Source organism: Gossypium raimondii, chromosome 12 (assembly GCF_025698545.1).
Source record: "Gossypium raimondii isolate GPD5lz chromosome 12, ASM2569854v1, whole genome shotgun sequence".
Classification (NCBI taxonomy): Eukaryota; Viridiplantae; Streptophyta; class Magnoliopsida; order Malvales; family Malvaceae; genus Gossypium; species Gossypium raimondii.
In genome coordinates, this window is record NC_068576.1 from 43,587,773 (window position 1) to 43,615,475 (window position 27,703).

The 27,703-nt window shown below is 31.7% G+C and overlaps 4 protein-coding genes across 5 annotated transcripts; 3 read left to right on the top strand and 1 right to left on the bottom strand.

The window, feature by feature from the left end:
* Window positions 1-3,583: 3,583 nt before the first annotated feature.
* LOC105764314 (uncharacterized) lies at window positions 3,584-5,888 on the top strand. Its single transcript, XM_012582853.2, has 2 exons — window positions 3,584-5,013; window positions 5,315-5,888. Exons 1-2 carry the CDS (start codon window positions 4,845-4,847, stop codon window positions 5,542-5,544), a joined length of 399 nt encoding a protein of 132 aa, XP_012438307.1. The 5' UTR covers window positions 3,584-4,844; the 3' UTR covers window positions 5,545-5,888.
* A 7,694-nt stretch (window positions 5,889-13,582) lies between these two features.
* On the top strand, window positions 13,583-17,241 carry LOC105764315 (F-box protein SKIP14). The gene is made up of 2 exons (XM_012582855.2): window positions 13,583-15,280; window positions 16,171-17,241. The coding sequence occupies exons 1-2, from the start codon at window positions 14,360-14,362 to the stop codon at window positions 16,633-16,635; spliced, it is 1,386 nt and encodes a 461-aa protein (XP_012438309.1). The 5' UTR covers window positions 13,583-14,359; the 3' UTR covers window positions 16,636-17,241.
* Window positions 17,242-19,370: 2,129 nt separating this feature from the next.
* On the bottom strand, window positions 19,371-20,095 carry LOC105762487 (uncharacterized). The gene has a single exon (XM_012580270.2). It carries the CDS (start codon window positions 19,792-19,794, stop codon window positions 19,600-19,602), a length of 195 nt encoding a protein of 64 aa, XP_012435724.1. The 5' UTR covers window positions 19,795-20,095; the 3' UTR covers window positions 19,371-19,599.
* Window positions 20,096-22,850: 2,755 nt separating this feature from the next.
* Window positions 22,851-27,667, top strand: LOC105764317 (trihelix transcription factor GT-1). 2 transcript variants are annotated; one of them, XM_012582857.2, is made up of 5 exons: window positions 22,851-23,628; window positions 24,756-24,794; window positions 26,110-26,241; window positions 26,554-26,778; window positions 27,137-27,667. In XM_012582857.2, the coding sequence occupies exons 1-5, from the start codon at window positions 23,082-23,084 to the stop codon at window positions 27,337-27,339; spliced, it is 1,146 nt and encodes a 381-aa protein (XP_012438311.1). In that variant the 5' UTR covers window positions 22,851-23,081; the 3' UTR covers window positions 27,340-27,667. The 2 variants fall into 2 exon arrangements, with proteins under 2 accessions (XP_012438311.1, XP_012438312.1); XM_012582858.2 differs by lacking the exon at window positions 26,110-26,241.
* Window positions 27,668-27,703: the final 36 nt, after the last annotated feature.

Genomic DNA, 27,703 nt, shown 5'->3' on the forward strand with positions numbered 1-27,703 from the left:
CTTACCCTGTCATAAGTGTATTTAATAGTTTTGGATATGTGAAATGTAGTTAAAATAAACATGTTAGTATAAAGCAAAATCATTGAGATATTGGAAATGGCATAAGTTAAAAAGGAAAGTGTCTTGTGATAATTATATTGCTTAAACGATGGAAAAGATAATTACTGATCTTGTACATGTTAGCAAAATGGTTGGAAATGTGCAACTTTAAGCATTGTGGATGAACCGACTAGAATTTGATATTCATGGAAATGATAAGTATTATTATATGTTATTGTATCAATAACAGGATAACCGTGTGACTTAGATGATGTATACAATATGAGGTTAAGAATTATTCTTGACCAATGATATGTTTTATATCAGAAAATGATATGATCACCTAAACAACAAGAAAAAAGAAAATAAAGAATTTTTCAAACAACATTTATATTTATATGTAAATATGATATATGAATTGTGAATACACCTGATCATGGGTCAGGTTATTTGGCTCGATCCAAAGGTCCGTCTAAGAAGTGAGAGAGTTTGGACAAAAATATAGACTCAAAAAATGAGATTGGATGAAAAATAATGTTTGTTTTCTAAACGGATTGGTCCTGGGGTATTTTTTTGGCCTGACTCGAATTTCCAAAAAAAAAATTGTTGTTTTATCACTGTTTTGCTGTCATTTCGTTGTTATATTGCTACTAATTTGTTGTTTTTGTTTTATGATTAATTTTGCTACTATTTTAGAGACATTTGCTTACTAAGTTTCACTTATCTTAGTGTTATCTAAGTATAATTTTTTAATTTATTGGGAAACATTTATTTTAATATTTTTAGTGTATTTGATGTATTATATCTTTTAATTTTATTTTCACATAAAAAATAATATAAAAAATTAATATGGGCAGACCAAACTTAAGTTTTAGCATATTTATCTAGGTCGAGTTTAGGCAAAATTTTAAACTCATTTCCTAGACTAGGCTCAAGCTTAAAAAACAGGCCTAGAATTTTGCCTTGCTTTAGCCCATGATCAGTTCTAATTGTGATTGTGATGTGAGAATTGGAATGAATATTTATAATAATTTCAATTGGGTGTAATTTTTTATCGAGGCTTAAAGATTTTTCATTATTTTAAGAGGGTGTGTTTTTTTGCTTTTAAGCTAAATAACAATTGTCATTTATTTCTTTTTTATTTTAATATTATTATATAATTATATTATGCATTTTCAATTATAAATTTGATTTTTTTATTAGAACGGTCTCGAGCTTTGATTTTCTTAAAATTCAAACTTCTAACATTTTAAATTAAGTGAGAATGAATTTGGGATAGACTGGAGCAACTCTCCAACTTGAGCTTGCTTTGAGTGCTATTGATAGTAGCTAATGGTAAAAAGAAGTAGAACATGCCCTTGGAGTCGAAATGTAGGCATTTGGCGACATTGTTTCTGTGACCTTCTTCTGGTGGGAGGTTCTAAGCATATGTTTTTTAGATTTCCATCAATTAATTCCTTGGGCAGGGGTTTATTCATGGCTGCAACTTGGTCCTCGAAATCAATAGGGATCGAAGCTGGTTTTTGACTTTTTGTTGGATTCATTTCTTTTCCTTTTTGTAAACTTCCTCACGAAGCAAGTTGGATGATAATTTGGAAGCTTGATTATTTATTTATGTTAAATTATAAAATTAAAATTTCAAAATTAAAATGTGCTTTAATTTTCTATACACTTTGTATATTAGAAATTTAGCCTCTATTTTTATTTAAGAAATCAAATTCTTTACTTTTTATATTTAAAATTTAAGTTTCATTGTTGCCCTCATCAAAATTTTTTATTAAATTTATTGGTGTGTCATTTTGGAATTAAAAAAATATGTTTATTTGTTATCATGTAACAATGAAAGTAACATTGAAAATATTGATATGATTTTTTTTTTTTAAAAACTCATTCAAACTCATCATGATAAAATAAATTTTTTATTAGGATAGTGACTAAGAAAAATAATGTCAGCATTTTCGTTAAAATAGTTAATAATTTTGATTATTTAGATTAATTAATGACTTTATAAAATAGAGAAACCAAAATATGAAAAAAATTAAAATTATATATTAAATCTCAAGTTTCAAGGGTCAAAATTAAAATTTTACCATTGTAGGAAAAAGGAAGTAAAGTAAACCTAAAAGAAATAGGAAAGCACATGTTGATCTTTAATATCTTTGAGGCATTCAAATTATATATAAAATATAATATTTTAATTACAAAATTAATCTCATTAATTATTTGTAATAATATTATGAAAATATAAAATAAAATTATATAAAAAATCTCAAAGAATCAAAATTGAATTAAGCAATTTAGGAAAAGTAAAAGAAAAGATGGTGTCAACAATCAACCATCCTTTTTATATGGATTTTCCACAAACCATGGTTTCACTTCAAATCCAACGTAAAAGCAAAAAAACAATGGGTATTTTCTTTACATTATATTAAAATAATGTTTGCAATCTTAACAATAAAAGAGTTTTTATTAAGGAGCTTTTCTAAAATAAATTAATATGAAGTTTATAGTGAACCATAAAACATAAATCACAAGCTCCTGCAAAATATTAATTAATCAGCTAGACATGACCAAATATGCAAATTCAATTGAATTAACAAGTGCTCAATCATGGTAAGATTACGATTGAAGAAGCCCAAGCTTCTTACATACAATCCTCTTCCAATTTTTCAACGAAGTTGAGATTAAGTTGCAAAAAATTTTAAAAATATATTTTATTAATTATTTCAAATTTAAATTGATGATCGATAGTTTATATGTTGAAGACCACCGCACTTGGCATTTTTTACCTTTTATAACTTGTTTTATTAGTTGAATTATTTGATTAAAATATTTTGATTATTTGCTTGTAAATTTTTTAAGATTTTATGAGATTTGGACAAATTAGATTGGATTGTATGTTACTTTGTGAAGTTGAATTCATACTCTAAATATGGGAGCCTTGTTCAACTTTGAAAGAGGTAATTGTTGAGGCACTTATGTTAGCAATGCTTCATGCAATGACCATTGCTCTAGGCAACTGTGCAAGACTTGTTTTATTTTAAGTTTGACAACCTTTTCAATCAAATTAGTTGGGTAATGACTTAAAAGGATTTTTTGAATGTGAGTTGGTCCATATTTGAGGATCCACCTCGTGGAGTAACCAAACTTTCAAATTTGAATCAATCCAAATCACGTAAATTGGACCTTTTGATTTGTGGGTATTGACTTGAATGACCTGAAGATGTATTTGTTGGAAAAACAATTTAGAAGACAATTAGTTTGCACAATGATTTTTTTTTAAATTCATAAAATTGAATCGTGTCGTGTTATCCATATAAATAAACTTTACCAAATTAGTACTTGTGTTTTCGAACTTAGTAAGATTCGGTCAATTCTTCACTATTCTCGAACCTTGGTTTGTTAAGAAGTTACCTGATAGTTTGTTAGGTAGTTAGTCTTGTTATTAGAATAGTTAGTTTGTTAATAGATGGTTAGCATGTAATCTATAAAGTTTGTAGATTTGTAATTATAAGATACGACTTTTTTAAAGAAAATCAATTTTCCTAAATAGTTTATTTCTCACTTGATTCTCTGTCCGTGTTCTCAACATGGTATTAGAGCTCTAGTGATTGTTGTTTTTCTGGTCACTGTAGTCCGCATAAAGTAGTCTCGATTTGCTGGTGTTCTTCACTATTTTTTTTTTTGGGTTATGTTGTTTGATAGTCAAACCCATTTTCTACTATTTCTTTGGCCTAAATTTGTTTGTCGGGTGTGGTCCAGCTAATAACCTATGTTTGTTTTTACTCACGTCATCTTCTTCCCATCAGTGCTGTTCTTGCTAGTAGTTCTTTACGCCATTCTTGCTCATGGTTATTTGCGCTGTTCTTGCTCGTGGCTTCATCTGTTCGTGCTCAACACTCTTCTTTGTTTTTGGTATTGGTTGCTAGGTTGAAATCATGGTGAGTCCCTCTGATTTGGTTGTTGATTTCAACCACCCCCTTTATTTGCACCCGTCGAATACTCTAGGTGCCCTATTAGTGTCTCATTAGTTGTTTGGAGTTGAAAATTACAACGTTTGGAGTCAGTCCATGAAGATTGCATTGTTGGCTAAGAACAAATTAGGGTTTGTGGATGGTACTTATTCTAAGGCTTTACTACCATATGATTTGAGTTATTAATGAGAGCGATGTAATGCTATTGTATTATCTTGGATCCTGAATACAGTTAGCAGAGAGCTCTCGGCGGGAATTGTAGTTGCCTCTAGCGCAACAGTTATGTGGAAGGATCTTAGTCAAGTGTTTCATAAAGTTGGTGGCTCTAGGGTTTATTTTTTGCATCGTGAGATTACTTCGCATCTTCAAGGTACTAATTTTATATATGTGTATTTCACTAAGCTGCGATTATTTTGGGATGAATATGATGCTCTTGTACCTTTTTCTTCATGTGGTTGTGATCAGTCGAGGCAAAATGTTGAACATGTTTTACAACAGCGTCTCTTTCAATTTCTGATGGGATTGAATGAGTCTTATAATGTGGTGCTCAACCAAATATTGTTCATGAATCTGTTGCCATCTGTAAATCAAGCACACTCCATACTCATGCAAGAGGAATCTCAGAGGTAGCACAGTCCAAGTGTTGTAGGTTTTGATTCGATTTACTTACACTCAACAAATGCAGCAAATGTAAATCAAAAGAGGATATTTAATGGGACATGTGATCATTGTAAGATAAAAAGGGCATAAAAGAGAAATTGTTATAGGATAATTGGTTACCCGAATGATTTTAAGTTCACTAATAAGACGGCTAATAATGCATCTAGATTCATGGTGAGCAATGCATCAATTAGTGATTCAACTAGTGGTAGTGATGTGGCTGGTGATGTTGGTGTCGTGAATGGTCAACAAGCACCTCTGTTTACTCAAGCACAATGTCAGCAAATCTTGAATTTGTTGAACAATGAGCATGTAGTTGAAGTTGTCGCAAGTTTAGCAGGTATGGTTGGTGTATCTAATAACTGGATCATGGATATTGGAGCTACTGACCACATACTTTTTGCTTTCCAGTGCTTAGAATTCCTTGTTGCATATGCATTGTATTTTCCTTATGTTCGAATACCAAATGGCTCATTTACCTCAATCACCCACATCGGCACCTGCACTATTCACCCTAACCTTCAGCTTACAAAAGTTCCTTATATTTCAAATTTTCGTTATAACCTTCTTTCAAATTTCTAAACTCAATACTGACCTCAACTATTTTGTTTCATTTTGTCCTAAATTTTGTCTTATACAAGATCTCTCAAGTGGAAAGATGAAGGGGATTGGTAGGGAGCAAGACGGTTTTTACATCCAGCAACCTTTTCGACAAACTAAGGTGGCTATAAGTACACCTATTACATCTCTTTCAGCAAATGTTGAACCATCTTTTCTTTGGCATACTAGACTCGACCATGCCTCTGTTTCAAGATTGAATAAGGTGATTAATCTTCCCAGCACAGTTTCGAATAGCGATAGCATAAAATAGTGTCTAGTGTGTCCTCTTGCTAAACAAACTAGACTACCTTTTCTTGTAAGTACAACTCGTGTCAATGCTATTTTTTCTCTTATCCATATAGACTTGTGGGGGCCTTATTGAGTTTCTACTTATAGTGGTCATAGGTATTGTTAAACCATTGTTGATGATTACTCAAGAATGGCATGGGTGTATTTGTTGCGATTTAAAAGTGATACCCCCGTATATGTTAAACAATTCATTGTTATGATTAAGAATCATCTTTCAGCTAATATAAAATACATTCGTAGTGACAATGGATATGAGTTTTTCAAGAATGAGTGTAGTGAATATTTTAGTATGTTAGGCATTGTGTGCTTACACTCCCCAAAAAAATGGGGTTGTTGAGTGTAAACATAGATATTTGCTTGAAGTTGCTAGGTCTCTCAAATTTCAATACAATATGCCTAGTAAGTTTTGGAGCGAATGTGTACTAACAATCTATTTTTTGATTAATCGATTCACGCTCCTCTCTTGCATTGGAAGAGCCCTTTTGAAATTTTATACAATAAACCACCTAATCTTTCTCGTCTAAGAGTGTTTGGATGTCTTTGTTATGGTACCACACCTCATTATCATGATAAATTTTCTCCAAAAGTTATTCCTTCAGTGTTTATGGGATATTCTAATGTTTAAAAAGGCTACCTATTATTCAATCTTGAAACCAAAATTTTTTTTAATCGTGATGTTGTGTTTCATGAAAATGTGTTTGCTTTTAAATTTTCCACCAAAAATTTTGTTTTTTTCCTTACAGTTGATAGCTCTAATTTTCTTGATCTTGAGCCCATGCCTTCCATTCTTATAATGCCCACTTCACTGATTTTACCGGTCGATAATGCTTCACCTAGCCAGTCTTGTTTCTTCTTTGAAAAATCATTATCTCATTCTGTTCAACCAGCATCTTCCACCTCAAACCCATTAAGACACACCACACGGTCTGTTAAGCAACCTGCATGAATGAGGGATTATGTCTGCTCCAATCAATCTTCTACTTCCATTGATACAGGTTTATACCCTATTTCTCATGTTTATTCCTCTTTACATTTACCTGTTCATACTCAATTGTTTGCAGCAAGTATTTTTGCCATATCTAAACCCTAAACATATACTGAAGCCATCTCGGATCCAATATGGGTCGATGCTATGCAACAAGAAATTCGAGCTTTGAAGGAGAATGGTATGTGGGAGGTAGCGCTTTTTCTATCTGGTGTGGTTCTTATTGGCTACAAATGGGTTTATAAAGTCAAATATAATTCTGATGGTTCCATTAAAGGTTTAAAGTCTGAGTGGTATGAAAAGGGTACAACCAACAAGCTAGAGTTGATTTTCAGGAAACTTTTTCTCTTGTGGTTAAACATGTTACTGCTTAGACTTTCATTAGTGTGGCTGCAATGAATAGATTGCCTCTTTTCCAAATGGATGTTTACAATGCCTTCTTGCAAGGTGATATGTATGAGGAGGTTTATATGGACATTCCAGAAGATTTTCGCAAACAGGAGGAGCACAAGGTGTGTCGTTTGCTCAAGTCGTTGTATAGTTTAAAGCAAGCTTCTCAACAATGGAATCTAAAGCTTATTGAGGCGTTGTTGCAATGAAGCAACATAGTAATATTACTTGTTTATGTTGATGATTTGCTAATCACAAGAATCACAAGAAGTGATGTTAATATGATCAATGAGCTTAAAAAGGCTCTGCATCAAAATTTTAAGATGAAAGATTTGGGTGAGCTAAAATATTTTCTTTGTATAAAGGTGTCAAGATCAAACAAAAGTATTGTGTTGAATCAAAGGAAGTATGCGTTGGAGTTGATAGCCAATGTTAGGTTAGGAGAAGCAAAACCAGCAAGTACACCTCTTGAACAGAATCAAAAGCTCACTTCAATTGAGTATGGTGAGTTTGTACAACCGGGAGCTGATGGTGATGAGTTGATTCCTGATGTTGCAGTATACTAACAACTTTTGGGCAGGTTGCTATATTTGACCAATACACAACCGAACATATCGTTTGCAGTTCAAAACTTAGGTCAATTCATGCACAAACCAAAGAAATCCCATTTGGGGTTGCTTTTTAGGTACCTCGGTGTATAAAAAAGAATCCAAGCCAAGTGATCTTGCTGGTTGCATCTAATAAACCACTGTTGGAAAAAATGGGTTTGGAAAACGTAGTGGAAAATAAATTTAGTGAAAAACCAAAGTTTTAAAAATTTTCCAAAAAAAGATCTTAGTTGTGATATCTAAAGTAATAAACACTTAATCAAAATTGTACATTTTCGATTCGTCTATGATGAGTGCTTCGACCGAGTAGTCTTCTCCGCTATCCTCAAGCTCGCGTTTGCCAGGTGTTGGCTCGCTTCGAATCAGAAAATTTTTCACAAAAAATACTAGTGGGGTGATTTTGCAATTTCTCTAAATTTTTGGGTCAAATTGTAAATTAGAAAAATATCTATAGAAATTTTCTGAAGTAATCTCTTTAGAAAATTTCTCTCTACAACTTTCTATTGAATTCAAGTGTATGTAAATAATGACCTAAGGCTCTCTTTATATAGAGATAGTTTAAAGAGTTCAACGATGATTAAATATTATATTAGTTTTGTAACACCCCTAACTCATGTCCGTCGTTAGACTAGGGTTACGAGGCATTACTAAACAAAACACAGTTCAGATCAGACATTCTCTACAATTCATACGCATAGTAATGTAAAAAAAAATTTCAAAGTAAATTAATAAACCAACTTCCTATTCATACAAGTCAAAATCATTTATTTGAATCACATATTTAATCACACAAATCATGTTTTATCGAACATTCTCTTAAATGAACTATATTTCAATATCTAACCATTTCAATTACATTTTCTAATTCAAAACTTTCAAGCCAAGCCCTCAAATATCAAAACCAACTTGTACATATTTGATAATTACAAAATTCAAGCCATGTGACCATCGTTTCTAGGATATTCAATACTCAATTTATAATCAATCATATTTTATTTTATGTACTGAGCATATATATATATATATATATCGAGACACCTATATGATTACATCCATTTCATAGCAAATCAATGACCATACCATTTTATAAAACTGAATACTTTCGCATATTACATCTTTCCAACCTATACCATTAACTAAATAACACATGTAATATTTAATAAACATTATACATGCACCTATTAAAATACTTTAGTCATATCTCACAATTCAATAATCATTTACTCATAAAATGTTAAGTAATTCTATTCATGATCAACCATATTTTAACATCATCAAACCATACAAATAACACCCTAAAACCAAAAACCATTTCTATATTCAATTACCATATCATTTCATTTTAAACATTATATCCAGATATACATTTTACCAAATTAAATTTTTAACCATTTTAGAATATAAATGTCAAATCATAAATATCTAATTTGCAAGCTAATTAACATATCTAATATATTATATTCAACCGCAAACATGATTTCCATATCTAATTCGCATGTGAATTATCATACCTCTAATTCATATATATACAACTAATTAACACTTTCAAGTATCAATCATCCAAATTAACTTCCATGTCATTTAGATCATGTACATTCTTTGTCATTCAAAACCGAGCCTAACTAGTCAAATACCCTAACCGAATACTAGCTAAATATATGCACTACTCATATTTAACCTTTAATCAAAACTCACCATTTACCAATTTAACTCATTGCTAGACACATTATATATATATGCCAAAACCTAATCAACCAATCATAACCATACACAATCATCAAGCAAAAGCATAAATTTTAAAATTTACAAAATGAACAAGCCATTTTCGCATGGCTTATTATATACATGTTCAAAATCAGACTAAAATACATATTAGCCTATACATGCCATAAGTTTGAAATAAAACTTTTAAAAGTACCGAAAGTAGACGACAGTGTGAATGACTTCGCTAACGATCCCCGAGCATGTAACGACCCCCAAAATCTATAAAGCAATAACAAATAAAAATACAAAGTAAGCTAACTTAGCTTAGTAAGCCTTTAGCAAATATATATAAACCATATAATTTCATAAGCAATTTATCAAAGCCGAATATACACATATATAAACATTACTAATACATTCATTAATGCCAAGTCATTTTTGTCATAGCCATTTGTTTATACACAAGCTTCCAATCATATACCAATAATTAACATAAGGCCGAATATACCTATTATATAAACACATATACTTATAATAGCAATGTGTATCATTTTTGTTATATAACCAACCAAATTACTTACCTAATTATCAAATAGGTAATTAAACTTCACATACCTGATCATTATAACTTATTAATCCCATTCGATACCACATCGGCATAAAGCCTACTAATCACAAATCCAAATATGATACACTGGCACAAAGCCTGTTAGGCATAAAGCCTGATCTGATACACCAGCATAAAGCTGCTAGGCATAAAGCTTGATAAAATTCACCGGCATAAAGCCTGCTAGGCACAAAGCGTGAATATCACTGATATAAAGTCGATCATACACATAATTCAAATATAGGAGATCCTACTTATTCTTTAAGATTCATTCTAAGCTTTTCAAACATCGTATCTTAGTAAAATCGAACTCGTACCCAAAACTTACAAGCATCCAGACATTCGACTATTAGTAGGAAAAATTCATACATTTAAATTCAGCATATAAAATTCATATACATTCTAATTTAATGACATTTATTTGCTAATAGACTTACCTCGGACGATGAAAAATCGGAATAGGACGATTAATCGATGACTTTGGTTTTTCCTCGATCCAACTCCGATTTCTTTGGTTCTTGATCTAAATGTATTCAAAATAAACTAATTTAAATATAATTCCATTCAATTTAGTCCAAAAACACATAAATTGGCAAATTACCATTTTACCCCAAATATTTTACACTTTTTACATTTTAGTCCCTATTGCATAAAACACAAAATACACAAAATCTCACAACAACATAGTTAGGCCGAATCTTTATTGTATTCATACAAGTCCATGCATTTCATTTATTTTGCATTTTAGTCCTTCAAAAAATTATTTTCTCAATTTAGCCCTAATTACTCAAATTCACCAAAAATTCAAATACAAAACATGTTAATCTACACATATATTTCATATTTCATCAACTAACATCATAAAACTCAAACATTCATCAATGGCACATTTCAAAATCATTATCAATTCACAAAATTAAGACAATGGTTTTGAAGTATTTGAAGCAACGATCTCAAAAATATAAAAATTATCAAAAACCGAGCTAGAACTCACCTTGAATCAAACTAATCAATGGCCGAATATCTAGCTTTGTTTCTTTGTTTTCTTTAGTTTAGTTTCGGTCAAGAAAGATGGAGAAAAATGGAGTTTAATTTGATATAATATAACATATATTATCATAATTATTAGTTTACTTATTTAACCTTTGTTTCTAAATATTTAAACCTTATAATACAAGGTTATTCTTGACCAATACCACCCACTAACTATATTTTGGCTTTATTGCATCATAAATCCCTATTTTATAAAGACAACAAAAATTAAGTACTTTTAGATTTAACCCTAAATTTTAATTTTATGTGATTAAGTCATTTTCTTTAATCGGTCACTCAAACGACAAAAATTAAAACACAAAAATTTCACACAATCAAATTCACACATAAGAAACTTACAAAATAATATTAAAATATTTTTCAGACTCAGATTTGTGGTCCCGAAACTACTATTCCGATTAGGGTCAAAATTGGGCTGTTACAAATTTAATATTAAATCTTATTAAAATAATAGAATGTTTATCTTATAGATAAACATTAAATTAAATTTAATATTAAGATAATCACTTTAATATTAAATTAATAAAATACTATTAACATAAGTATTAAATTAAATTAAATATTAAACTATTAAAATAATATTATTTTTAAAATAATTAATCTAAAATTAAATTTTCTGGTATAGTCCCAATAGGAGTGTGACTTTTTCACTGTTCAACTAGGGGTGTGCAAATTTCGGGTAAAATCGAATGAATTCGGTTAATCAGTCGGTTAACCGAATTAATTCGGTCAGGGTCGATAAATATTTTTTTAGAAGTTCGGTTAACGGTTAATTCAATTCAAAATCGGTCAGTTAATCGAATTAACCAAATTTAATAAATAATATTATAATATATAAATATTCGGTCAGTTCGGTTAATTTTTTGGAAATATAAATTAATCAATTGGTTAAGTCGGTTAATTTTTGATATGTTTTATAGTTGTTTTAACCAAAAATTAAAAAAATATAAATTTCGGTTAATTCGGTTAACCGACCGAATTAACTTAAAAAGTTTGGTTCGGTTAAATTTTTTTGAAAAAAAATCGGTTCGAGGGTCAGTCAATTCGGTTAATGATAGTTAGGGTCGGTTAACCAATTGAACACCTCTATGTTCAGCAACTGACGACCAACCGCCGCCGTCGCAGCCATCGGTACCGCCGTGTCCGGTGGTGCAAGTGCAATACCCTTACAGTGCCCCGAGCCGGTTCGGTCTAGGCCAGTGATGATTCGATCGGTCCGGTCTAGCCACCGGTTGGACTGTCAGTCCGATTTCATATATCGGGCCCAATTCAACCAGTTAAAAAAAATATTAAAATAAAGATGTTTAAAAAAAACATTACTATAAAGATGTTTTTATTTTTGTATTTTTATATTAAATTTATGAAAAACAAATTTACACTTAAAATAAAATATACAAATAATGAGATTTTAACTTCAAATATTAAAATCCCATAGTTTTTAACCAAAACTAACCTTATTTGATAAATCATTGAAAAAAGTAAATCAATTAAAAAGTAATTTTTCTATGATTTAATATTTTACATATGTTTGATAATCCAAAATAAAAATAATTTAATAAAAATTTTCTACAAAAATTATGAAAAATGATAAATAGGTAAGAACTACTCATCACTCTATGAAGAATATTTTCAATTAAATCAATTTTTATTTTATTATTATATTATCCTATAAAACTTTATATTTAAAAGTTTCGATTTTAGTTTAGAATAAGGTAAAATGTTTGCAAATAAAAGATGAAATGTAGAATATATATTTTATAATATAAAATTTATATTTATCAAATAATATAATTATATTTCATAATTAATTTTAAATAAAGTACCAAATAAATTTTATAATTTAAATTCAATAATTAAATTTTAACTTATTTTTAACACTTAATTTTTAGTCAAAAGTTAAAACTAAGGACAATTAGTCATAACGTTAATGTTTTCGTTAATTTTACATCAATTTGGTTGGTATAATAACAAATTTTGCTTTCATAATTTACACATTTTATCAATTTGTTATGATTTGACAAATTTAACCCGTAATATTTTGTAACTATATAAATGTTGAGGCTAAATTTGTTGGATTTTTAAAATTAAGACCAAAATAATAAAATATGTAAATATCGAGGACTAAATTTATTTTATATCAATCAAAATTATGCACAATTGACTAAAGATGTTAACACCGTGATTAATTATCTTTAATTATTACTTTCAAAATTGATAAAGATCAAATTGCTTTAATTTTTTGAGAGAAACTAATTTACTTAATTTCAAAATTAAAAGGATTGAAGAAGTCTTTTACCTTTAATTAATAAATAAATAAAATTCTTAAATATGCTGAGATTCACTATCATCCCACCTTCAATCATGTTAAACACTTGCTCTTCGAGCTAAATGTCACCGATTTCGCCGTATCCTATTTCCTCCTAATTATCGCTCTCCTGCTCCAAAAGAATAATAATAAAAATAATTGGCATAATGATCTTTTGTTTCTCCAATTTTATAACCATTCATTTAATTTTTTGTTAAATTTTTCATATATTTTTAAATGATTTGATAAAATATACGTTTAAAGGCTAAAAAAATAAAAAAAAATTAAATAAAGGATTAAGATAATTTTTTTTAAAGTTGGAGGGTGAAATAAGACATTATGCCAAAATAATGTACTTACTTAGTTCTCAGTTCTGTTTCCTTTCTCTCGCTCTCCGCGGAAGAACACCTCTTCCTAGTTGTCTGCTTGGATCGAGTTGCCCAGTTTCTCAACCACCAAACAAAAAACAAGAAGAGAAAACTTTCCAATTTTGTCTCCAAGAGGTTTTTCGAAGCGAAGCGATAGTTTTTGGTATAATTTCTGTCTATTGGGATTGAAGAATCTATCTTTTGTTGGTAATCTTAATTTGGTATTTGGTTATGTCTTATTCCAGGTTTTCTTCTTTGATCTATCATTTTCCTTTTGTATAGTTTCTTTTGACCTATTTCATTCGTCGTAAACCCTAGTTTAGGTTAGGTTTGTGTTCAGGGGTTATAAGCTTAAGAAATTTATATTAAGTAAAAAAAGAAATTATTTGGAGAATTATTTGATTCTTTTTTTGGTGTGTGTGTCTGTGTGTGAATACAGCAATTAGGTTAAGCCACCGGTTTTGTTTACCCATATTTGGGATTGTAGTTGATGTTTAGGTATTTTAACCCAAGAAAAACTCTGAAATTTTTGGTGCGTTGTTTTAGTTTGCCATCCAAAATCGAGGGTTTTTCTTATTAGGTTAGATCCTCCTCAAAATTCCCTCTTTTTCTTTTTTTCCCCATCGTTTTCCCTTCTTTTTAGCTATTTTCGTAACCCTCCAAAACAAATAAAAAATAAAATAGTTGAATTTTTTTTTTAATTTTTATATAGTATATATTGAAGAAAGGGAATTGGTTGTATATACGGTATAGAACCATGACTTTGAATTTTTCCCATCGGCCTGTTGTTCCTGCTCATTTAACTGAAGATCGGGTTTCTCCTATGAGAATCGTGAATGGTTACCTTGTTGAAGGTATCCCACAGAAGAATGGAGATGGGTATTTGGAATCTTGGCACTCAAATTGCGAAAGGGAGGATTGCATTGATTATGGTAGGGACAAAAGCGGTGCTCAATTTGGTTCTCTCGAGCCTGTTTCCAATGATATTATTGATCTTTTGCCCTCGGATCCATTTGGAATGGATATCACCTCTACTTTCACCGCAATTACAGGTTGGCTTGAGGATTTAGAGGTTGATTCCGGTGGCTATGTGAGAGATGACGTGGGGATAGGTGATGGAAGTCATCAGTTGTTTGCTGGATTGAACTTTATTTGGAACAACTCAATGTGGTTCCAAACATTTCCTGGCGAATGTAAAGGCAGTGTTTCTGGTGGACTTGGTGTGTGTTCTCAGGCAAAGGAAAGAGGGAATGTGTCTGATCATATTGGTTTTGGATCAGCTCATAGTACACAGGGCATTTTGTGTTTTGGGAATGAAGATATGGTTTCTGTTGATCAGGAAAATGACGAATTTCAGGATTGTGAGGTTTGTTCTGAGGAACATGAAGGAGCTCCTCATGAAGCTCTGAATTTTGCCTTTGGTTATCTGGGTCTGCAGGATCTATTTGCTGTTGAAAGTGTTTGTATGTCACTGCGATCTGTAGTTCAGAATGATCCCCTTTTATGGAGGAATATTCACATTGATCAGCCACTAAGCGAGAAGATAACTGATGATGTTCTTTTACAAATAACAAGGAGGGCTCAAGGTAGCTTACAATGCTTGAGTCTGGTAGATTGCCAAAGGATTACCGATGAGGGCCTTCAGTGCGTGGTTGAAGAAAATCCAAAGCTAGTCAAGGTTAGTATGTTGCTTTGGAAATTTGATTCTCCTGTCAGTTTCTGAATCTTGATTTGTATTGGTACCAAGTTGTAGGTATATTTGCTGATGCCCTTGCATATGAGTTAACCATATTATGCATATAAGGAGTATATAATTATAAACTAGAATAATGGTGTAATATGACTAATAGTTTACTATTTCAGGAGAATGATATTGCTAGCTACTCTCTGATTTTCTTAAATTGTAAAGCCACCAATTGTCAAGATTGCTTTAGAAAACTGTTACTTGAAGTCTAAATCCTAACAATCTTTAGACGTGACTACTAGAAGATAAATGCGTACTCTGTCTTGATTTGTAGATATGTAGAACCAAGAATAGTATCTCCCCTAATGACTTATAAGAAAGGAGGATTGCTGTAGGTTAGTTTGCTTACGTTTTTCTGCTATATGTCAAGGTCCAATGTTTTTATTGAACTGGTGAAAGTTTCTTTCAGCTTTCTTAAATTAATGTTTAACTTCTATTTGGCCAACATGCTTTGTTGCCTAACTCTAAATCAAAATCAGAGATTGCATATTAATGCAATGATATACTTAGGTTTTTCTTCTTCCTCTTTTGAGTGCTTTTTTCTAGTGCATGAAAAACCTTAGGCTTGGAAGAAACAAACAAATAATTGCCATATTGTCTGGTGTTACTGGATTTAACTCTCAAAGCACTTTTCAAACTTAAATTGGCAATTTCATAATTGTGTCTGCTTTTTTTTTTTTTTTTTGATAGAGTGGTATTAAACTTCATTAGCTGTGATTAGGAAATATTTTAATTGTCTAATATATATTTTGCATCTTTATATTTAGATTACTATTTTTTTTTTCTTTTTTCGTTGTAAGCTACTGAACATTTTATCCTTGTAGTTGAGTGTACCTGGATGTACAAGGCTAAGTATTGAGGGCATTTTGAATAGCCTAAAGGCTCTGAAGTCTGTGGGCAGACAAGGGGTGAAGCATTTGAGGATTGCTGGGGTGTATGGTGTAACACAGAAACATTTTGAAGAGCTGAAGTTGTTATTGGGCATGGACAACCAAATTCAACAGATTATGCACAAGCCACATTTTTATAACAGAAGAAATGTGTGTGAAGATGATCGTGCCATTGATATCGAAATGTGCCTGAGATGCGAGAATGTGAGGCTTGTTTATGATTGTCCTGCAGAGGGTTGTCAGCAGAAAGACCATACTGCTCAGTTATGCAGGGGATGCACTCTTTGCATACCACGGTGCGTCCAGTGTGGCCGGTGCATTAATGATGGTGAGTATGAGGAAACGTTTAGTCTGGAGTTGCTTTGTTCAGATTGTTGGAGGCTACAAATAAAATCTTGATGTCTAAATTGCAAAACCTCGTGTTGCATCTATGGTTGGCATTGGGCACTTCATTGGCATTTTTGGGTTTGCTTGTGGATGGTCAATACTGAAGTTGGTGGGAAATGACCTAAGAAGTTTTATTCTGTATTGAAATCTGTGTTGTGGAGAATAAGGTGGAAAATGGAAGTTTGCCTACTTGAACATGAGCTGTTACTGTAGAATGAGAAATATTTGTGGCCTCTGTTGCAGGATGAATTTGGTTGTGATCAGTCTTGTTGCTGCGTAGCAGTGTGCACGGCAGGCCATGATTTTTCTGCTAGCAGCGGTATATGACATCTCGACTTATTGTTATGAAAATAAAGTTATGGGCAATAACAGATAAACTGAAGTCACTGTTGCTTCGTCTTAAATATTCCACGGTAGACTAAAGGGGTACCATCATTTACTTTGTCATCTATTTGGTTTTCCTTGGAAACTACTTGTTTGATGTCTCCTTTTAAAAATAATAGTAAACATCAATTATCATCAATAACTACTATTTTTTTAGAGCTAAAAGTGTGACAGTCTTGGTCATTGTATTGTAAGCAAATAATTTGAAATTATAAAATGAAATTAGTTTCCCAAGTTAGTACCTCTTTTTCTTGGGTCTAGATTTATAATTTCATCACACCTTTGTCTTTTTTTTTTTTTTGGTTATTTTGTTAAAATATGATTATGTATCAATTATTGTGTCATAACACAAATTTATATATATTATTTTAAAAATCTTTAAAAATATATATAAAGGATAAAAAAATCAAAATATACAAGTAAAAAAAACTCAATTTTTTAAGGAAAATCTGTACAAGTAAAAAAATTCGTCATATCTATACCATGTTCGAGAAACTAAAATTCAGCATGAAAGAAAAATGTTGTTTCTAGGCATAGACAAGCAAAGAGGAGGTAGTGGGAGTGCTTAATGCTTGCCCACTCCATTGTGCTGGATCTTCCTCGTGTTGAAACAAAAGACGTCAAAGTTAGCAAATCATCAACAAGCTTTTCCTCATATTTTTTCACTGTAATGTTAACACTAGTTGAACTTTGATGATACAAAACGACACCGCTCTCGTTGAAAAAACCCACTATTTTCTCTTCAAGGATGTCAAAGCCTTCATTCTCGAACTTAAACATGAAATCTACTATACACATCCGAACAGACTTGAATTGAGACTTCATCAACTTCAATCCGTCCCTTCATTGCCTCTAAGTTTCCATTTCAATCGCTTTATTTGCAATACCCTTTCATTATCAATGCTAAAACATAGCTCTGTATTCTCTTTTATAACCACACATTCAATCCAAGTCTTCTTTCCTTTTGCTTTATGGTGTACAATTTGTTCTCGAAACAAGAGCTTGGGTTTTTCCAATCTTTCCAACTCTAGTTCTGGCGTAAGTATTATTTCCCCATCGACGACAACAAGAAGATATGATTTGGAGGGTAAATCCTAGCAAAGAAAGGAAGGAACCTAGGATGCTGTAAAGAAGATAATGAGGATGTTGATTTTTTTATTTTTATTTTTATTTTTTTGTAAAAAAAAATCTACAGTTGTAAAATTTATAGATTTTTCTAATTTTTTAAAAGAAAAAATTCTTTCTTGAAAAAAAGTAAACAATTCCAAAATTAATGAAAAATAAAAACAAATATTCAAATTAAAAGAAATGAAAATTGTTTATGAAAAAATATGAAAAATGTAAACAACCATTAATGTAATTAGAAAAATTATGTACTAGTGGAGTTTTTAGATTTTATAAGTAGGGTTAAGAGGTTGGCAAATATCTTATAAAATATAATAAAATATTTTAAAGAAAAATACACATGTTGATTTTTAAGACTACTTATAGAAAAATATAGCACATACTAACTCATATATTTAATAATATATATATTGAAGAATTTTAATTTTTTTCATGGAAAGTTTTAAAATTTTTATTGAGAATTTATAACCATATTTTTAATTTTAAATATTGAAGAACTTCTTTTCGTAATTTTAGAATTATAATTTTTATTTATGACTTTTTAAAGGTTTAAATTTTATAAAATTTAAATTATTTGTTAAAATTTCATATAAAATAATAATATCATGTCATCAATAAAAAATTGAAACCAATTTACTTCAAAAGAATTGGAATGGGAACAAATTTAAGGATGTGTTTCACTGTTTTGGGCTTAAGCCGCAACTAAACTAGTGGTCAACGGTCAATGTCTAGCGAGTGGTGCTTGTCGTAGATGTTGGCCGCCAAATTTTGGATTTTGGGTTTTCATGAATAACAATAGAAAGAAAGAAGAGAAAATGGAGAAGGAAAAAGAAAAAATTAGAGAAATTGAAAATTGAAAATTGAAATTTCGAGATTAAAATTATTTAAAAAAATTAGATCAAATCACACGAATCTTGAAGATTATTATTTTTTACAATCAAAACTAGCTTAATGTACTTTAAAAACTAAATTTATTATTATATTAACTCTTATAACTATCAAATCATATTTCCGTTATTTAGTTAATAATTAGTGATAAAAGGATAAAATATGACGAATTAAATAATATTTTGTACTTTTTATAATTAAATGATTAAAAAAGTTTAACAACAGTTGGTTGAACTACAAAAAAAAATTTAGCCTTTAAAATAAAAATCCTTTGAAGTCCCAAGCGATTTTTCCTGCTGTAAAAAATCTCAAGTTTCATATATAAACTCATCAATGAGCATATTGTTTATCCTTTGAAAACATAATTATATTACACTTAAATTAATATCCAATAAATAAAAACTCCTATATAATTTACCCAATGAACAATATAAGATGAAAACAACATTTTTTTTTAATTTGTTCACATAAATCTCATCTTTGATCCAGAAAGGGATAAAAAAAAAGAATATAAAAGTTCTAGTAACAGTTGAAGTTAAAATTTGGAAGGATCCATGGAGATAGGGTTTTCATATGTTCTTATTTGCCGTCATTATTTTTTTGCTCTGCTTTCTTACGTAATTCTTTAATCCATTTGAAACTCAGCACTGACTTGCTAAACTTGCTCTTGGTGGAACCTTCCTCTTTCTTCTTCTTCTTCTTCTTGTCAGGCTCTGCTGGTGAAGGATCAGGATTAGTGTCCCACTGGTCAGCCCATGATAACCCAGAATCCATCTCCTCTCTTTTTTCTTTCTTTCTTTTTCCCTTCAGATCTCTTGTTTATTGCTTAACTGCTCTTTTATATTTATTTAACCTGGAGTTTGGCAAAACTTAGTTATTTTTGGGTGACTAAAAACCATTTTTGTTTGACCTTTTCATATTGGGTTTTTTTAGAAGAAATTTGTGTTACAGAGTTGACTGCAAAAAACCCAGTTATTTTTAGGAACAATATTTGTTTGTTTCTTCCCGAAATCCATGTTGTCCGAATTCTATGGCTTAAGCAAAATGCCAAATTCAGCCATTATCAAAAAATAGAGTTATTAGTTGTAATTATAAGACAAAAGATATAAAATAACAACACATCCAATTTCTTGCTATTAGTATTCAATATGAGTGTTGGCTTCCAAAAGTCCTGCCTACCTTGACCTAATTTAAATTTTACTCTTCACCTTCTTCCTATTTATACTTTAACCTCATAAATTTTAAATACTTACACTTGAGCCACTAACTTTTCTCATATTTACACTTTTGTCCTTACTCTAAATTAAATTATCCTAACATACCTCTTGATTTTATTTTCTTTGACATCACTCAACTTTCTCCTTTTTATTACTTTCATTTTTCTTTATTTCCTTATTTCACCTTATCGAGAACAACATCTCGATTTTTTCACTACATTTGTACTGTAATGACTTTCGTGGTGTTACAACTATATTGAATATCAAAATCTATTTCACATTTTAATTCCCTATTAACTTGATCCGAACTTAAACGGATACATGGATCCAACCAATCACACCAATTTGACATCTAATGTCTCATCAGACAAAAATCGAGTAAGCTCATCGACTCATAGCCTAAGTAATCCTGTACAACTCCAAATTGATGAATAAGGATTTAGAAATAAGTGACGACTCATTTCTCATTTCTACAACTCCAAATTGCGCTCATCTACAACTCCAAATTGAAATCTGATTTCATCATAATTCATTAGGGACTTCTTATTTCACATTTCTACAACAAGTTTCACAATTTATGCATTTTAATCTTTATTGTACAAAACTATCAATTAACTTTATAATTTAGTCATTTTTCACCTCTAATCTTAAAATCTATCAAGTTAATACCTAAAACTTCAAGAAGTTAACAATAGTAAATTTCTAAAACTTTTACAATTTAACAATCAAGGTGGAAAGCTTCAAACTTTTCTTTTAGGTTTTCTTTTTTTGTTTCGGTGTTCAAGCCGAGAAGATGGAAATGTTCATCTTCTTCCACTATCTCATTATATATATAATTGTTTTACTTTTATTTAATAACAAAATTTATTTTAAAACAATTTACATAACCAAACAACCATGCCGTCCACTAACTTGTATAATATATAACATGGTTTAATTGCTATTTTAGGCCTTAGGTTAATCACAATTTAGGTTTTCAGTTCCTTTCTTAATTAAAAATCTATAAGGATTGAACTTTATAATTAGATCCTAAACCTTAATAAATCACTAATTCGGTAAACTTACCTATCCAAAATTCAATTCACGTATAATACAACTCTGTAAATATTTAAGGGCTCGATTTTAGGAAATGGGGTCTCAAAACTGCATTTTCTGACAACCCTGACTTTTGGGTCATTATATAATTACTTTAGTCTTCCTCTTTTGCCTTCTTCTAGTACATTCCATTTACTAATTTGCAATGCCCTTTTTACCAAAGAAATCTCTGTGTGAATAATGATTGAGGATTAAATTTGTTATTATGCCTTATACAGAGGCGAATCCGGGGGGGCTGGTAGGGGCCTCGACCCCCCTAAAATGGAAAATTATTGTTTTGGTCCTTTAGAAAATTTTAAAATTTTAAATTAGTAAAGGTAAAATTGCACTTTGGCCCCTCCTAAGATTATGAAAATTTAATTTAATCCTTTAAAAATTATAAAAATATAGACTACTAAAAATTAAAATTTCATTTCAGCCCCCTAAAAAATTTCCTGACTTGGCCCCTGGCTTTATATACAAACCCAATAGAAGTATTTAATGAGCAAATTTAAAGGAGAAAATATTTTGCTACTTCTTTTATTATAAAAGGATTACTCGCCAATTTTTAGTAGATGGACCAAAATGTAATCTAAAATATAGTACAAGAATTATTATGATATTTTTGCCCAATATATTTCAGTTGAAGAAGTAAAAATAAGGGTTAATATACTTTTTGAGTTTGAACTTGAAATTCGATTTCGAGTTAGGGCTTGACTTAGATAATTGTTCCTACAACCTAAATTTCTTTTAATCCAATTTTTAAAGAAAATATTAATGACTAATTGAAAGAAAATTCAAATCCTATTTAAAAGTTATTATCAAAATAAAAAATTGATTTTAATAAAAATTAATCTCAACATAACAACAATGGCTAAATTGAGCCCCAAAAGTGCATTAACCCAAAAATAATGATTGGAAGTTATATTTGGATATAGTCTAAGGAAATGGAGTGAAAGGGTAAAACATGGTGCAATGTAGATCTGTTCATGGGTCGGGTGGCCCAATTCGACTTTAAGATTCGTTTGAAAAGTGGGAGGGTTTGGATAAAAATATAAACATGAAAAATGAGATTAGACAAAAAAAATAAGACTCATTTAGAAAATAGACAAGTCTTAGGTAAGGTCTTTTTGACCTGAACCTGACCGACTTGAAAATATGTCTAAGATATCAATACCTCATAGAAAGTATCAAAACAAGATATTGATACATGCATGAAGAAAAATTACTTGAGTATTGATATCCTCCTCAAGATATCGATACCTCATAATAAGTATCAATATATTTTCTATTTTATCAATTATACAAGCTTTAATATGGTCTAGATCGATCCGAATCCAAATTTAGCATTTATAATTTGAATTAAAGTTAAACAAAAATTTAAATCCAGTTCAACTAAACCTGAACTTAGTGATTGAGCCTAAAATTTTATTAAGACTTGCTAAAACTCGACCCTACCCATGTAGAGTGTCGCAGAAGGGCGAACGAAAGTAAAAGTGACAAAAACAAAGAATAAAATATTATATTATACAAATAATACACTCACTGCCCAAGCTTTAACTCCACGCTCTCCTCCTCGTCTTCTATCTTTCTCTGCTATAATTCCTATCAAAATACATAAAATAAATAAAAGCACGTCAAAATTAAATCCCATCCGCCATGAATTCCCTTCTCCTTCTCCTTGTCAAAACCCTCACTTTTTTCAACTCCTAAAAGCCTAAACCGTGCAAGAAAGAACCAAACCCATTTCTTAATCGGATCCAAAACCCCATGTACTTATCGGAGAAACCCCGTTCCATAGATTTGTACAAGGAGGAAGGTCCTGCTACCGCCCGTGACATGATCATTGACGTCACTACCAATGGAGATTTGCCACCTCACCACCACCACCACCACCCTCCTCCTCACCAGCAGCAAATGATCTTAGGTGAAAGCAGCTGCGAAGACCCAGAAGTCAAAGCCCCCAAGAAACGAGCCGAGACCTGGGTTCAAGACGAAACTCGAAGCCTTATCGCCTTTCGAAGGGAAATGGATGGCCTTTTCAATACTTCGAAATCCAACAAGCACTTGTGGGAGCAGATATCGGCTAAGATGAGAGAGAAAGGGTTCGATCGGTCCCCAACTATGTGTACAGACAAATGGAGGAACTTGTTGAAGGAGTTTAAAAAAGCTAAGCATCAAGATAGAGGGAGTGGGTCTGCTAAGATGTCTTACTATAAGGAAATTGAAGAGATTTTAAGGGAGAGGACGAAGAATGCTTATAAGAGTCCAACTCCTCCTCCTAAGGTTGATTCTTATATGCATTTCGCTGACAAGGGTATATGCTATATTTTTTTTATTACCCTTTTTAAAAAAAAAAAATTGCATTTGACAAGTGGAGTTTATATTAAATTGTTGTTATTCTGTAATTGAATGATGGTTTTGTGGACTTCCTCTTTAAAAGGCTTTATTTGGATTCAAGAATCTGTTTTTGGGTGATATGGCATTAATGCGTTTCCGCTGTATATACTGATGTCTAAGCTTTATACCATCAGAAGTTTTTTGTTAATTGCTGCTAGAGTTTTTAAAGTCGAATGACTTTTGCTCTGTCCATCTTTTCTTGAAGTATTTGTGTCAGACGTATATCCGGATATTGCTATCAAAATATGATGCTAGTCCTCAAATGCATGGAAATCTTAGAAAAGAACTAATCATACCCGTACTGGACAATGGCAGTATAAACTGCAGTTGAAGAAAGAAATAGGTTTGGTTCTCTAACCGTTCGAATTCCTTTGACTGGAAATGACTTGATAGTCTTCCTCTTTCTCCTGTTACTTTTTTATGACTTTATTGTGTGCTTTGAAGAAGGTGGGTTTGCCTTCATGTATCCTCATGAAAATTAGAACTTGCACAATGGCAGTTTTTAAATGATATTTTTGTTAGAGCTTAGACAGGTAAATATTCAACGTTGATTAAATGTACTTTTGAAGCAAGGGGTCATGCATTGAAAAATAATGAGGGGCTCAATTAAAATTTTGAATACCACCTTTTTATTAAGAGTAGGGAAGTATTTTGTTGGTATCTGCAAATTTTATTTTGGAAGAGGCAAAGAGAGAGTCATCTATTTATGGTCTTTTGATTTCCTCTCTGTTGTCTTATCTGGTTTACTATATTGTTCCATACCTCTTGGCTGCTTTTACGAGGTTTGCTGGGTTTTTGTCTTATGCGGGCATGATACCTTGCTGTTGCATATCACTTAATGGAAATTCTAAATAAGATTTAGCCTCCTGCTTTTGGAGATTTCTGCGTCCTTTCCCTCTTTCTCGCTTTGTTGCAAGGGGGTTCATGTAGACTACCTGATAGATAGTTGTATTGTTTCTTTATTCTTATTGCAACACATATCGAGTCTTTCTTGTCATTACTATGAATTTAATAATCATTACCAATATGGTTTGACTCTTGCAGGTTTTGAGGATGCTGGCATGTCATTTGGCCCTGTTGAAGGTTATTATTTTTTGTTTCAATTTGAGATTGCTCTCTTCTGGTTTTTCTTCTTTTATCTTTTTGGTTTCCTATCCTTTATATTCTTCTTGTAGTATTTCTCTTCAAGTTAATTTGGGTAATACATAGAATCTATTGGATGCAGTGCCTTAATCTTATCGACACTATATCTCATCATCTTCTTGCTTGCTTTTAGGAGCTTTATGGGGCATGATTAGAGAAGAGTATCTATCTTGAAACTCCCATTTTGGGAGCTGCAAGTTATTTGCATATTTTTCATATGGCCAACACTGTTACCTGTTGTGTTAATGAGGCCATCTTTAGGTACTGTCCCCTCTATTTATTTCATCAGTCAAATCGGATGTACTTTATGAACTTAAAACCGAACAATCACTTTTTGCTTTTCAGTAACCTGTCGTTTCAGCTTTGTTAACATCTTTCATGAAGCTGAGACTCCTCCGTGGACAGCCTTGGTTGTTTGTTTACCTTTTTTCACAATCTCTTGCAGCAAATTTTGACATTTTAATTGTAGTGACAGTGTCATTGGCCTTGTAGTGAGCCCAACATACCAACTGCTCCCACCTAGGATAAGTTCTCCTGAGATTGTAAGTCATGTGCTAATAGAGACCAGCTGATTATCTACAATACTACTACTACTACTACTACTACCACTACTACTACTACTATTACTACTACTACTACTACTACTACTACTACTACTACTACTACTACTACTACTACTATGGAGCACTCATAATTATCAGATGGAAACTGTTCTTAACAATGTCTTTGCCTAGAGAGCAATTAGCATCTCTAGACAGTCGGTGGTATATTTTATTATATCTTCCCTTCCATCTGGTGAAATTTGTTATGCCTGCACATGACGTCTACAACCTTTAACTGCACAATGTACATGTTTTTGTTAGGGGCAGGAAGCTGAAATGTGGATTAGTTCAATCTAATGGATGACACGCATCTATCAGTGGGGTCCATAAGCCTGCTATCTATATTATGTGGTTATGTAATGTATTCTCTTTGATTTCAATCTGATGAAAGTTTTATTTTATTGGGAATATTTAGAATGGGGAATCAAACAATGAAAAGAGGATTAATTGTGCAGGTTGATGCCCTTGCATGCCGGACTAACATTTTTGTACTCTACAGAATTGCTGCGTGATCTGTAGTGAATGACCTTTTACTGCAGCATGTCTTTCATCTATTCACCATAGAACACTTGTTTTATTTTTCATGTTACGTTTTTTCTCTAATTATCTTAAAAGTCATGCATCTCCTTGTGTTTGTGCATTCTGGTATGCAGCTAGTGGTAGGCCAATACTTAATCTTGAAAGACGTTTAGATCATGATGGCCATCCTCTTGCTATCGCTGCAGCTGATGCAGTTGCAGACAGTGGGGTTCCTCCTTGGAATTGGAGAGAGACCCCTGGAAATGGTAGGTTGTGTTAGAATTTTTGCTGAACCAAATTTACCAAAAAACATGAAGCTTTTTTTTTTGTTCCACAAAATGTTGCCTCAAAAAAAAAAAAAAAAAAGAGAAGAAGATTTTGCATGTAGCACTATGTTTAGGTTTTTTTTTTTTGGGTTCATCATGTGCACATTTTATTTGTGCTTGCTCAACTGAATGCTCTTGTGTTAAATGCTCTTTGATTATGAACATTGGATCCGAAATCTTGTCTGACATGAAAGTTTTGATTATGATGAAAATCTTTGTACTTCTGATTCTCTTTCGCACCCTTTTTGGTAGGTGTGGACTGCCAAGCATATGGAGGAAGGGTTATAACCGTCAAGTTTGGGGAGTACAGCAGAAGGATTGGTATAGATGGTTCTGCTGATGCCATCCGAGAAGCAATTAAGTCTGCTTTTAGATTGAGAACTAAGCGTGCGTTTTTGTTGGAGGATGAAGACCACATTGTTCGTAGCCTCGACAGGGAGATGCCTTTAGGGAATTATACTCTCCACCTTGATGAAGGTGCGTCAACACTCATGCTGTTCAACATTCATGCTGTTTTGTTGACTATACTGACCCCGCCTCCACCCCCCCCCCCCCCCAAAATAAATAAATAAACTCAAGTAATTGATTTCATAAAAATATGATAGATGAAAGATACAGCTCCAAATGATGTAATAATCTTGATCATCTACAGAACATAGGTAAGGGTAATCCCTATGGATTTTAATCCCTCACAAGATCACCACAATATAAGATATATAGCCTACACTTAATTATGCTATCAAGCATACCTGCATGCTGCAGGCCCTATTTTTTCCATTTGCAGAAGAGAAACGAAGTTCCTTATTATTTGTTTATTTTCAAATTCCTACCTCAGGTTTGCCTATAAAAGTTTGCCTTTATGATGAGTCGGATCATATACCAGTCCACACAGAGGAGAAGATCTTTTATGTAGAAGATGATTACCGTGAATATCTACTCCGTCGAGGCTATACAGGTCTCAGGGAGATTAATGGATACAGAAACATTGACAATTTGGACGACCTTAGAACTAATGCCATATATCGAGGTGTGAGTTGAAATCTGGCACATCTTGCTTGCACAACTGCATTGCTGTCAAGAGGTTATAATAAAGTGGCCTTATCTGGCATAAGTGTGCATGTAGAATTCCAAGATTTGCTCTAATGCTTTTCTGAAGATTGTTATTATGCTTTTTTGCATAAGTCAGCTTTTAATAGGATGTTGTATAATGTTTCTTCTTAGGTATTCACTCAAGTGCAGTTTGTAAATGTGCATTTCAGTTGAAAACAAAGTAGTCTAGCAAGCTTTTTACATGTAAATTTTACAGCATTTTGATCCGTCAGCTGCTTGAAACTTCAGTTTTGAAAATTTATCTTGCTTTTGGTTATTTTCTTGATAGCATAGCCTAAACCAAGGCAACCAA